This window comes from Pholcus phalangioides, unplaced genomic scaffold (assembly GCF_987345545.1).
Source record: "Pholcus phalangioides strain wild (caught in Gottingen) unplaced genomic scaffold, Ppha-v1.0 ptg000007l_1, whole genome shotgun sequence".
Taxonomy (NCBI): Eukaryota; Metazoa; Arthropoda; class Arachnida; order Araneae; family Pholcidae; genus Pholcus; species Pholcus phalangioides.
Genome location: NW_028301600.1, coordinates 55,556,927 through 55,569,803, shown reverse-complemented (window position 1 = coordinate 55,569,803; position 12,877 = coordinate 55,556,927). Strand labels below are relative to the sequence as shown.

The 12,877-nt window shown below is 35.7% G+C and overlaps 1 protein-coding gene across 1 annotated transcript in view; it reads left to right on the top strand.

Moving 5' to 3' along the window:
* htt (huntingtin) overlaps positions 1–12,877 on the top strand; it is a 441,906-nt gene that overhangs the window by 286,612 nt on the left and 142,417 nt on the right. The window contains exons 38-39 of the mRNA XM_089233919.1: positions 572–691; positions 9,627–10,004. Of these exons, the coding sequence (XP_089090045.1) occupies positions 572–691; positions 9,627–10,004 (498 nt within the window). The remainder of the gene's footprint in view (positions 1–571; positions 692–9,626; positions 10,005–12,877) is intronic.

Genomic DNA, 12,877 nt, shown 5'->3' with positions numbered 1-12,877 from the left:
TGTGGGCCACCTGTGCCATCATCACGGACCCTGGTCCCCAGACAAAAAGTTGAGAAACGCTGTTTTAAGAGATAAAAACAGCAGAAATAATAATTATTATTTTTCTTCATCAATGTTTTCATAACAGAGTGGGCAAAATCCATAACTTTCAGTCATAAAACCCAAAAAATAAAATGTTTTTACGAAATAAAAGTAAAAAATATTTATGAAATGTTAAACTCCCAGTCACTGGCTATAATTTGAAGTCAGTTTTATTTTGAAAATTCAACTTTAAATTTTTCATTTCAAAAATGTGGAATGTACATTTTCTTTTAGGAATGACCACTGTACATTTTCTCCCCCCTATCTTGTTGGGCAATTTTCCTGTTTTGGCCATTGAATTTGTATTGCACATATTAACATAAAATTGTGTCAAGTTTTTGTGCAAAATACCTGTAAATTTTTTAAAAATGGTTTGATTTAGTGCAATGATTTTCAAAGCTGATTTATTTGTTTCAACTATATTGTGAGATATATCTTGATATTTGTATTTTTACAATGAAGGTTTGACTTTTTATTGTTTATCCAATAGGAATGGTTTATAAAATATGTGAAAGACTTATGCTTTTCTGAACAACCATTTATAAAAGAATGTGCTTACCTTTTGAGTAATTTGAAATATGAAGATGCATTAGGAATTATGTCTTCTAAGGTAATAAGTGCATTTACTCATAGTTTCTTTCATTTATGCTAATATACAGTAGATCCATGATTGTCTGCGGTAATGTTAGTAGAACAGGGCTGTGATTAACCAAAAAACATGTTTAAACCACCAGGAAAAATTAATTTAAGACAACAGTAATTACCAAAAAAGTTTGAATTGAGAGATGCAGAGATGCCACTGTCATCGCCGTCTTAACGCATGAGCCCATCCAGGCACCTCAAGAGAAGAGGGGCCTCACAAAAATGAAATCCGGTTGAAATTTTTTAGAATTTACAAGGTAGGGCCTCAGAAAAACCACTTGGCCCGGGGACCCATGACGTTCTTAAGACAACCCTGGCCGCTGTGGGACCCAGGTCATTTGGAAAATCAGTCCTTTTTGAGTGAAAGTGGGTATCTCTCAAAAAAGTTATCTTGAAAAAAAGTATGCCCCTTCCCTTATAATTCACTAGTATCTCTATGAACATTTTCCAGCATGACCCAGGTCCTTGATCACCTGCTTATATCTCTTCGTTGAGACAGAGCGGTGGGCCATATTTTGGGTAGGAGAAGGAAGCATCTGTGAATCAAATATTATTCATTTCTAAATTCATTTCTAATTTCATTCATGTTCTACCCAAAGGCTCAATTACTTTCATTGTCTACTAGTAGGAAAAGCTTGCAAAGAAGCCCATTAACACTGAGAATTTAACATATAGAATTTAGCACATGTAGCAAATCCCAAACAAATATACAGTTAATCCTGCTTATAACGTTCCCATTTTGAACGTTTTTCCACTTAGTACAACTTATTTTCGGGGTCCCAACTCTAAGTAATTCTCATTAAGATTTCCCGTTTAAAGTGTTTCCTTGCTTACGTTTTTATGACTGTTTTTTGAAAAACGTTATAAGCAGGATCCACTGTAATTAAAAGTTAGAGGCACACATTTATATATTTACTAATAACTCAATCTATAAATTCCCTCATAAAAAAGCAGATCAAACATGATATACAGTTGGTACTTGTTATAATGGCCTACCCAACCCACAGGGGTAAAAGGTTTACATCCTGGAAGGGACAGAGCCTGGGTCTCATCTGGTTTGTTATAATGGCCTCCTGTTATAGCGACTATTCCATTACAGTGATCAGTAGGAAAAGTCTCAAATGTTTTCATATAATGACTATGCTATATGTTTTCCTTTTGATTTTATGACTTCTCAATATTACATCTGTTTTCCGTGGAATGATGGGGGTTATTATAAGGTGCATCAACTGTACTCTCATAAACACAAAAGTTCAGAGCATCTGTCACTTCCATTTCTAATGTGGAACACAGATGGCAACACTTCTGAAATACAAAATTTATGTATAACTTTTTCATCATAAATACATTGGGGTTACACCATAAGCAGATACAGACTCCTCATACTGGGGGCAAATCACTAAGGGCATGCATAGTGAATGGGGGGGATGTCCACCTCTTGCGTATGGCAATAATACAATTTTTCACTAAACGGGGAGAGGGATTGTCCCTATCTCCCTCCCCCCCTGTATTTGCCTATGGACCACACATACAACCCTTTTTGACATGCATCAATTCATTAGAAAATCCTCAGAAGAATTTTTAATAGATGCATACAGGGTTTATTAATAGGCAATCTATGTGCTTCAGCGTATTTTAATAAGTTAAATTTTTGTACCCCAGTTGATGTGATAGTTAAGATAACCTAGATCAGTGATCCTCAACCTGGGGCCATATGACCTCTTGTGGTCCTGAGATATTCTAAGGAGGCCACAGGTAAAAGTCAAGAGGAAGAGGAGAGCCTTGATGGGAGTTTTGGGGGGTGGGGGGGCATGCAGAGCCTGGGAAAAAAAAAATTCAGACGCAAAGAAATATATGAAAAACCTGCAATTTTGTGAAACAAACTATAATGAGAAAAAGTTTGATTACCTATTTTCAGAATTCCCCATAGAACCAGGCAGTGCAGTCTCTTTGTTTCTCAGCCTTTTGGCTAAGATCAAAGTGTTGGCAGTTCCATCTTAACGAATGGGCCCACCCGGGCATGGCCTGGGGGGGGGCTTATGATAGTGAGATCTGGTTACAATTTTCGAGAGTAAGGGTATAAACTGTCAGACAGGTATTTCTAGCCAGGTAGGGGTTCTGAGAAAAATTACTTTACCGGTGGCCCCACGATGCTCTTAAGATGGCTCTAGTTCCAGGTTCATCCGAACATGTAGGCTTCTCTGGGCATGGCAGGGAGGATCTCATGTTCATGGGGAGGGCAACATTATGAGATCTAGTACTATGATTTTCAATAATGAGTATGTGAATATGAAAATTATAACCATCAGCCAAGTATACAGTTCTCCTGAACATCTTTTTTTCCTGGGGGTCCATGATTATGGAAGGGGTCTTGCATAAAACCAGGGCAGGAGAGAAAATTTAGCCCAGTTTTTTCTCTGGAGACTGGCCTTATTTATAAAAGTTTGGTTTGCCATAAATTTATTTAATAAAAGTAGAAAGGTTTTTGCCTTTTTGATGAGATTGGAGGGGGGGGGGAGTAGGTAAGACGGGGCCATGGGCAAAAAAGGTTAAGACACACTGAACTAGGTAATAGATAATTAAGGTTCTTTGTTTTACTCCAGGTATACCTTAACTACAAATATTAAACTCTGGTATGCTTATGCTATTTATTTGGAATAGCCTGATAAATCGCAGGCATTTATCTTGAAAGGTTAAACCACACCCATGATGACTAAACTAAATTAATTTTGATGTTTTTCAAACAGTTTTTTATGGATTTGTCACATACTCTAATCCAAGATGATTTTGATCATTCAATGTTTATTTTTTGCAAAGTGTATTTCCTCATTCATTTGCATATTTTGATTTTTTTAACTGTTTAATTCGGAACTGAATTGTGTTGAGGATATGCCAGCTCTCTAAGGAGAGACTTTTTCAAATGAGAGACTGGCTTGTGTGTGCAAGAAGAGCCTTGAAGAGACTGGCTTGCAAGGAGAGCCTTGAAAAGAATGCCTTGAAGCTAGAGAACCACCAATATTACCAGATACATCCTGTCTTACATCTTTTGCAGATTTCAAGGTGTTCCCAAGTGATGGATGCATCTGGCGTTTATTTATAAATCAAACTTGGGTGCAATGACAATCAAAATCACATCAAAATTGTAATTTTAAAAATGACAAGCAATAAACGATAATATTGTTGATAAATTTCGAAAGTTCGCATTTGATGATATAATCTTGAATACGCCCCTCCCAGTGACGATCCGAGCATCCAAGACGCCGGGCACTAATTGAAACGCTGACCCAATCGGAGGTTGTAATGACACTTGTTGAGCAGTCCTGGATCTCTTGCCGGTAAGTAGTCTGGTTCTTGTAACATGGATCGCTGTAAGCTTGTCTGAACTTTCCTCTTATTGTGAAGACGATGCAAGTTTCTTTCCACTAATTGGGTAATGCGACCAAGTCATGTATAGTTCATTGGACTTTTTAAAATCCTTCTCTTCCACAACCACAGATGTACAATAGGCATATTTCCGAAGTGAATTGTTGCTGTCTGTGGCATTGGCATATGTAGTGCCATAGAGAGGCCACAGCTCCACACATGCAAATATTGTTGTCTCATTGTTTTGAAGCAAAGAAGATACCTTGGGAATGGCCCATGTTCATTTACTACTATTATTTTCAGTTGAGGCCATACATACATGCACCATTGTACTCAACGTTTTATTTTATACGTGTCTTTAGCTTTGTCCCATTCTTTTTGCCATAGTTGCAACAGATCTTTTAAGAGGTGACAAGCATTGCTTCTAGGGTATGGTAATGTCTTTATGAGCTCTAAAGCTGTGACAGCTTTACCTAGTTGCTCTGCTTTTTCATTCCCTGTCACTCCTCCATGTGACTTTACCCAATGGATCCAGATGTTCCTATTACCATATAAGTTCATGTATCTGATGAACGTGGCCATAATGAGAGCAAAGATTTTGAATAGCTAATATACTAGATGCACTGTCCGTGAAGATGGCCACTGATCTGGAAGAGTTCACTGCCCACATCATGGGGTTGAGAATCATGTACAGCTCCTTCTGGAAGACATTATTATGGCCTGCTAGTCATCTACTTCATTAGTAAATGGTTGATCCATCTTTGCGCATTGTGAAAAACGTACACTACCTGTCGCGTTTACAATCTTGGAGTCGTCAGTGTATATCTCAATACCGTTCATATCCATCATAGTTGGTGTGATTCATACAAGATCTACACACTCCTGTGCCATATAACATGCTGGATGTTGTGGTCAATTTTGGTGCTGCACCTCCAAGGATGCTGCAGACAATTGTTGGATTGATGTCATTCTTGAGATGGAATAATCTGGTTCTCAGAGCCTCGTAACTCATTAAGAGACTTTACAGCAAGTTCCCCGTGGCTATGTATGACACCTGATTCTCTATAGTTTTATACACTCCCGTGATGTATAGAAGGAATGACCTTTGTGCTGTGTCCAAAGCTTTCATCATTCTTTGTGTGAGATTCATGTACCAGGAAGTACAGTCATATGCCAACTGGCGTTGAATCACTGTCTTGTACAATAGATTGCAAAAATTTCGCCTCATTCCCCACTTAGATGCAGCAATCAGGTGCATTAGTTGTAAAGTACTCTGTGCTTTTCCACCTGCTTCATGATGTGTGCCATGAAATTCAAGCGATCATTGATGTATATTCCAAGATACTGAATTATATTCAATGATTCTATTGCTTCACCATTCATAAATATTCGTGGAAGTTTTTTCTTTGGATGTGGCCATAGGTAGTAGGATTTAGAGACCTCTATACTCAGATGGTAATCATCCAGCCACGTATTAAACTTTCCAAGGGTTGTTTGTGCTACAGCTGATATGTTTTTATTTTCTTTACCTGAAATGAAAATCAGGTCATCTTCAAAGGCTTGGAGATATACAGACGGACCCCGATCCAATTTCAGCAGCATGTCCAACACCAGCGACCATATGAGCAGGCCACTACATGATCCCTGGGTACAGCCTTGTTTCTGTTATTTATTCACTATGCCACCATCTGTCTGCATCACAGTTCTTGGTATGGATGCTGGTAGGCATGATTGTGCTGAGTCCATAGATTCTCATGCCAACGTATCACCTAGAGTAGTATTAGGTGATGTTGAAGTCTGTATATGCAGAAGCCTGGTGGTGTTTATGCTCTTCTCCACTCTAGTCGTGAAGTTATATTGAGATGGGTTAGTAGATTTAGTGCCATTCATGCTGAATATTTCTGTAATGAGTTCAGTGAGGTGTTTCCTTACAGTCTCGCTAAGTTTAACTTGATGCCAGGTTTTACCAGATGGAGCTTTCTTCGTGACACACACACCAATTGCCACATCTATTTGACTGAGTCTATAACATACTTCATTCGTCCTTCCAAATTAGCATGTTCACTGACAGGGAGACAGATGTCGCGATTTGCCTGCTAGAGAACCACCAAAAACCATTTTCAGCCAACTACTGCTGTGCAACCAATGAGGTTTGAACTTTGATCCTGGCAATGAGAGTCCAGAATGATGCCCACCTGACTGCACAGCATCCCTCTTATCAATGTTGAAAGTCATGCTTTATTCATTTGCCTGTGCTGTGATTACATTAAAGTTGGTCTGGAACAACATCATGTCACTAAGATTTCAGACTGCTTCCAATAATATAGCATCATCTGCAAATATTCTTACAATCTCATCGATACCGTGAGTTAATCAATAAACAGTGGGAAAAGTATGGCACTTGATACACTTTTCTAAGGGACTCCACTTTTGACGCTAATAAGAACATTTCCCTTCACCATGACCTGTACTAACCTATCCTTCAAACCACAAATCTAGACGATTCAACAAACTGCTTCCAATCTCATGTTAATGCCTCAAGACTTAACCATATTGGATTTGATTGAATGCTTTTTAAAAAGCAAGGTAGACAGTATTTAATTTAACTAAATTTTTTAAACTTTAATTTCACATTATCATAAAAGCAAAAAAATTTTGTTACATACTACAGTAAAACTCTGCTATGATGGGAGCTCAGAAATACAAGGGAAATTGTCATTATAACTGAATTCTCATTATAAGCAAATGTCAATTTTGTTTTGCTGTGTCAATTCAATTGTTGAAAATTGTTACTTCATCTGTAAAAAAATGTATATCATTTCATCCATGAATGCATCTAGCTCCAGTTGTGAAATTAATTTTTGGTGATTCTCTTGGATGTTTTTGCATACAACCTTATATATATTTTATTTATATATAAGGCAAATTATATATTAGCAATTATATATATATATATCTTGGTGGTTATATCACTCCACACTTTCACTGCTGTATAGATTTGTTAACATTTTTCCACGTTTTTCAGAATGATTTTTTCAGCAGCTTGGAAAGAGCTTTATACTGTAGGTTCCAGTCACATAAGCCCTAGAAATATTCTTCAGTTCAATTTTTTAAAAGTGAAAGAAGTTTTCCACTTGGCAGTTGAGTAGTTAGCATTAAACATCCATTCCCAAAGCAGGATTCAAACCCAGACCTGTTAGCTTTTGGCTGTGCGGGTCTGGGTTTGAATCCTGGGCATGGATGTTTACTAAAACTAATAAATTTCTTGGAAAAATCATATGGATATCTTGGGAATAGGTGACAATTATGTTATTATTCATGTTATTAAAAACTGGCTTTTTTGAGAATTTTTTGATGTTTTAGTTGAAGAGCTTTTCAATTTTCAATTTGCCATAAGGAAATATTTTTTGTATTTTCAACATTAGCTCTTTGACAATCTCTTGCAAATAGCTTATTTTAATTAGATTCTTATTGTGAGACTTAATAGTAATATTGAACTTTTATTGTATTTTCGTTTTTTAATTCTATGCTAGAATGGCATGAATGCAATAGGACATTTTTAAATTCATGTCAATCTGACAGTACATTATTATTATGTTCCATCCACTTCGTCAATTGCAATTTAATAATGAATTCCAAAATTTTTTAAGGTAACCTTTTGGGTTTTTTCCCTGCTATTTGTCTTCATTTTTTGTATTCTTTTATTGTGTTAAATATTGGTATACATCTTTTTCTTAGGGAGTATAATCGTGATTCAGAATTCATTCACTCATCATTTATATGACTTATGCTTTTACTAAAAAACAGCATGGGGGACAAGTAATTCTGTTAGTAATGTAAAAAATATAAAATTATGCATTTATACTGACAGGCATGGGCAGCTGAAGCTTAGCTGTCGCCCGGGTGCAAAACCTCATGTGCCACCCTCTAAAGAATATTTTGTGGGTGGCTGATGGGGCTTGGCCATATAGGACCCTGAAAAACCCTTATTTTCTGTAGTGTAAAGTTGTATACCAATCAGAATGTGGGTGACCATGTGTCCCGTTTTTAAAAAGATTGTCTTTATTTTTTGTTTAGAATCATTTTACTGTTCTTAATCAGGGCCTGAAGCTGGAGGGGGGGGGGAGCAACTGCCTGAGCAGAAAAATTTAGGGGGGGGGGAGCAACAGGTTTATGTGGGGCAAAGAACACCATTATAGAATTATTAAATTTTAAAGTTGGGGATGGGTGGCAAAATGATGTTTGCTCAGGTGGCAAAAATCCTAGTTATGGCCCTGTCTTAATTGTACTAAAGTTCTCAATTCACATCACAGCTGTTGTTATTCATCATTGGGTCATCATTACTGACAATTATTCTTTAAAGAGGAAGTATAATGAGGCAACTTATATTTAAAAAATTATTTTTAAAGGGGCACTTGTGGTGCACAAGTAATTGGAAAAGTAAGGAACTGAATTCTTAATTTGCCTTCATTTGACTATTCCAGAAAAATTACTAGATTAGGGCATCAAGACGTACACTTGCCCTACATTCTTATTTCTGGTATTGTTCCAAGAGATCTGTCTTCCCTCTCAAGTTTTCTCAACATCTGTGTCGGCAAGTTATGGCTCAAAAGCATTGTCATGTGCAGACATATTTACAAGGGGACTTTGCGAATGACTTACCATGGTGGCAAATTTGAGAAATGAGTGATCAAGAAAATTAATATAAGGAGAGAAGAACGCTGAAATTTGAAAACTATAAATCCGCCTTTTCCTAGAGAGCAAAGGACTAGGTTGGTGAAAGACTAAACAAGTGACCTAGAGTTTGCAAGCATGTGAGTAACCAAAAGAGGAATCTAGAAAGTTTGCAGTCCAGTGAGTGACCAAAAAAGTGTGCATGTGAGTGACCTAAACAGAGTGCACATGAATGACCTAAACAGAGTGCATGTGAGTGACCTAAACCGTGTGTGTGTGTGACATAAACAGTGCGCAAGCATGTGAGTGACCAAAAAAATCCCTAAAGAATAAGGGACTAAGTCAGTGAGCAACAAAAAAGAGTGACTTAGAGAGCAAGGGGCCAGGTTAAGAGGGAAAGTGTGAATGATGAAACAAAGTGATGAAAAAAAGTAACTAAGAAACAGGCACTTTTACAGGCTGAGCTGGCTGTAACCCGACAAATTTAAAAAGTAAATTGTGAAGAAAATTAGACTAAAATGAGAGAAGGGTGATAAATTTTTTGTAACCCACAGTGAGCTTAATCATAAATCTGCCTCTGATCATGGGAATTTTTAGTATTGGATATTTAAAAAAATTTTGGTGTCTAACTAAAGTCTAAGCTGCCACCCTTACAACCTGCTATCTCATTGCACCCTTGCTTAAACTGCCCCTGCTGACAGGCATATACTCAGCAACAATGATGATATTGCTATTTATCCAACATTTATTTAATAAGTTTATGAGATTATAAGCTGTTTTCTGTTTTGAGTATTTAAAGTATGGAATTTATTTTTTAGTCATGTTTGTAAACTTATTTTAAAATAAATTATTATTTTATTAAATAGAACTTTCAGTTGCCATTGTTGGAAAAAAGCTTGAAACTTGGTGCAGAACTGACTTTATCATCAGATAGGTGTACGCCAGCCAAGTCAAATGACCCATTTCTTGGAATCAAAACATCTTCAGAAAGCCCATTATACCGTGCAGCTAGAAGTTCATTGCTGTTACACATTACTGACATTGTTACTTCATTGCCTGGGACACCAAAACATACTAATCATATGCAAGAACGGTTTAATGACTATTCATTTTGGGAGCTTCTATGTCACATAGTTTCTGCTACTTCAATCTATCTGAAAGTGTTAGGTCAGTTTGATGAGCATCAAGCAATTCCAGAAGATTCACTTGAAGACATTGTACGATTGAACATTCTTTGCTGTGAAGTGAGTTTAGTATAGAGCATATTACTATATTTTCATGAAAAAATATAAAATTACCTGAAAATGTGCATGGGAGACTATTAGAGGCCTATACCTGGAAACATTGTTTTTCAAACTTTTTGTTCTTAGTAGTATTTACCTTAAAACTTCACTGAATTTATTATGTATCATATTCGTATCTATGTACTGAATCATGAAATACAGATTTTTAAACAAGGCTAAAATATTCCAAGGTGCAACATTGGTCTTATACTTTGAAACGGTAAAATTACAAAGAATAAAAAATACAATGAGTACTTTTAATTGAATACATAACCTTTCATAATGAAATGAAAAATACATGAATAATGATACAAATATCATTATAAATATCATTATTAAAAAACACACTAAAGAGAGAGAGTAGTAATAATTGGAGGTGAGAACATATTTATATGAATTAAATTCATAATATATATAATTACACATTATACTTGCAGAAATAAAAATGGAAAGTTTTTAAATCTCAAGTTCTATTAGATCGTTTGGCGTTATGTGATTGCATTAGAGATCCATGAGATCAGAACTTTCCATATCTGACACTGATGGATAATAAAATATTTTTTACCTCTCCTCTTGAAGAAATTAATTTTAGTTTTGCTTGTGTGTAGTTGAAGTTTTTATTGGATGCAGCTCACATTGTGAACTATATTTTTTCCAACAAATTTGATCAGGAGATAACCAGTGCCGTCCTAATACATGGGCCCACCCGGGCACCTTGACTGCTAAGGGAGCTCTCTGATATTGAGATCTGGTTAAAATTCTCTGGAGTAAGTATGTAAATAGGCAGGCATGTGTGCCTAGCCAAGTAGGGTCCTCAGAAAAATTGCTTTGCCCGGTTCCCATGATTCTTTTAAGGATATATATCTGGTTATTTTTATTATTATATATTATTTTATGTTATATATATTAATATATCAATATTATTATGATATATTATTATATAAATTATAATATTATATGTAATATATATATAAATAAATATATCTGGAGATAGCAGAATCTGCATGAAAGAGAGGAAATTGTAGTTCCTGAAGTTCTTAGAGGAGAGGAGGATAGAACTAAAATATAAAAAATAAAAAGTGAAAGAAGACTAAAAAATTAGTAAATGTTAAAATTCTAAGGTACACTAAGACATGTTCAAACTTTACACTCAGGGCTGGACTTGGTCATTTAGTGGCCTGGTGCAAACACATTTTTGCATCCTTCTTCAGTATTTCAATAATACTATGCCTATAATACAATTTTTTCACTGAAGGGAAAGGGATGATCGCCCCTTTCAAATTCCCCCTGCATCTGCCTGTGTATCAGGGAGCTTTAGGTATCGATTTTATACTTTTGAAATATTCAAAACTATGTAATTAATTAGTTCAATATAAGAACCAACTAAAAGTATTAGTCTGGGGTACTGTCGAAGATCGGGACCCAATTTAGGGGGAGGACACACACACACACTTTATGTGCATCTGTTAATATATCAATATTTTTTCACCAATAGATTGATAGAATTGCAAGTTCTGGCTTTCTAAAGGAATTATAATAAAATTTATAGTGCATAATCAATGTAATAAAATCCAGTTTTACAGCTTTAATATTTTGCGGCCCGGTGCAATCACACCCTTTGCACTTGTTTAAGTCCGGCCCTGTTTACACTGTGCCAAGGTACACAATCTTTTTTTGTTTCAAAGTACACAATGTTGTACCATTTGTGTAGAATATTAATAACTTTAATATCATGCTGGGTTTGATATATCAGGTGATTGCATATATTAAAATTTGTTAAATATAGTTCTGTAATCTTGCAATATTCAAGAAAAGCACAGCAGAACAAGGACACAATTTTGTAACTAAAATGAGCCTCAAGGAAATAGACCTTTTCTGTATTTTATGCTGAAACTCAAAAAGAAATTTATTTGTTCTATACTGGGAATATCGAACCCAGGTCTTCTTGCAAGATGGGCAAGTGTGCTACCATATATACAGTAAAACCTCCCAACAATGGCCACTAATGGGACCGTGAAAATGTGGCGCTATTTGGAGGTGGTTGTTATTGAGAGAGTTTTTTTATTTCTGAAAAAAATAAAAAATAAAATTTGCAATCTATATAACATATAAAATGGTAATATCCATTCTGTTATTGATTACTATAATTATATAATTGATTGTATTCTAATATATAACATGTGATTATATTGATAATATTATAATAGTTGATTATGACCATCTACCATGCTAATTTGGCATCCTAAAATGTATGCTTACAGTGAAGGTAGAACATAACAGAAACAACTTGGCGAGAAAAACTTATATAGACCAAGATGATGTGTTCTAGCAACCCCAAATAGTTCTTTGTTACCACCCCAAGATCAACTAGGCCATTACATGCTAAACTTTGTATTAAGTCTTAATACAAAAATGCCAACTGGGGCAAAATTGCTGTAGTTAAGGGAGGCTGCTGCCACTCAGCGTTTCATGCTACTAATGCGTGTTATAAGGAATTGAAAAGTGTCTCTGGTATAGTTAGCACACTTGCCCAGTATGCAAGAGAACCCAAATTTGATTCCCGGAGGAGACAAATCACTTTTCTTTCCAAATATTACTTTCGGCATAACATGCAGAAAATTCAATTTCAATAGTAATACGGTTTAAAAAATCCTATCCTATAGTACAGTATACTACATGTAGAATGAATTCATTTTTGCTTGGAACACACATACACAGTTCACAAAATTTAAAATTTGGCTGGACCTTCCATACACATTGGTGGATGTTTCAAGTTGGTTTTCTGTAGTTCCCGAATTCAAGGCATTAATGCGAGCTAATCTTCCCATTTAAAA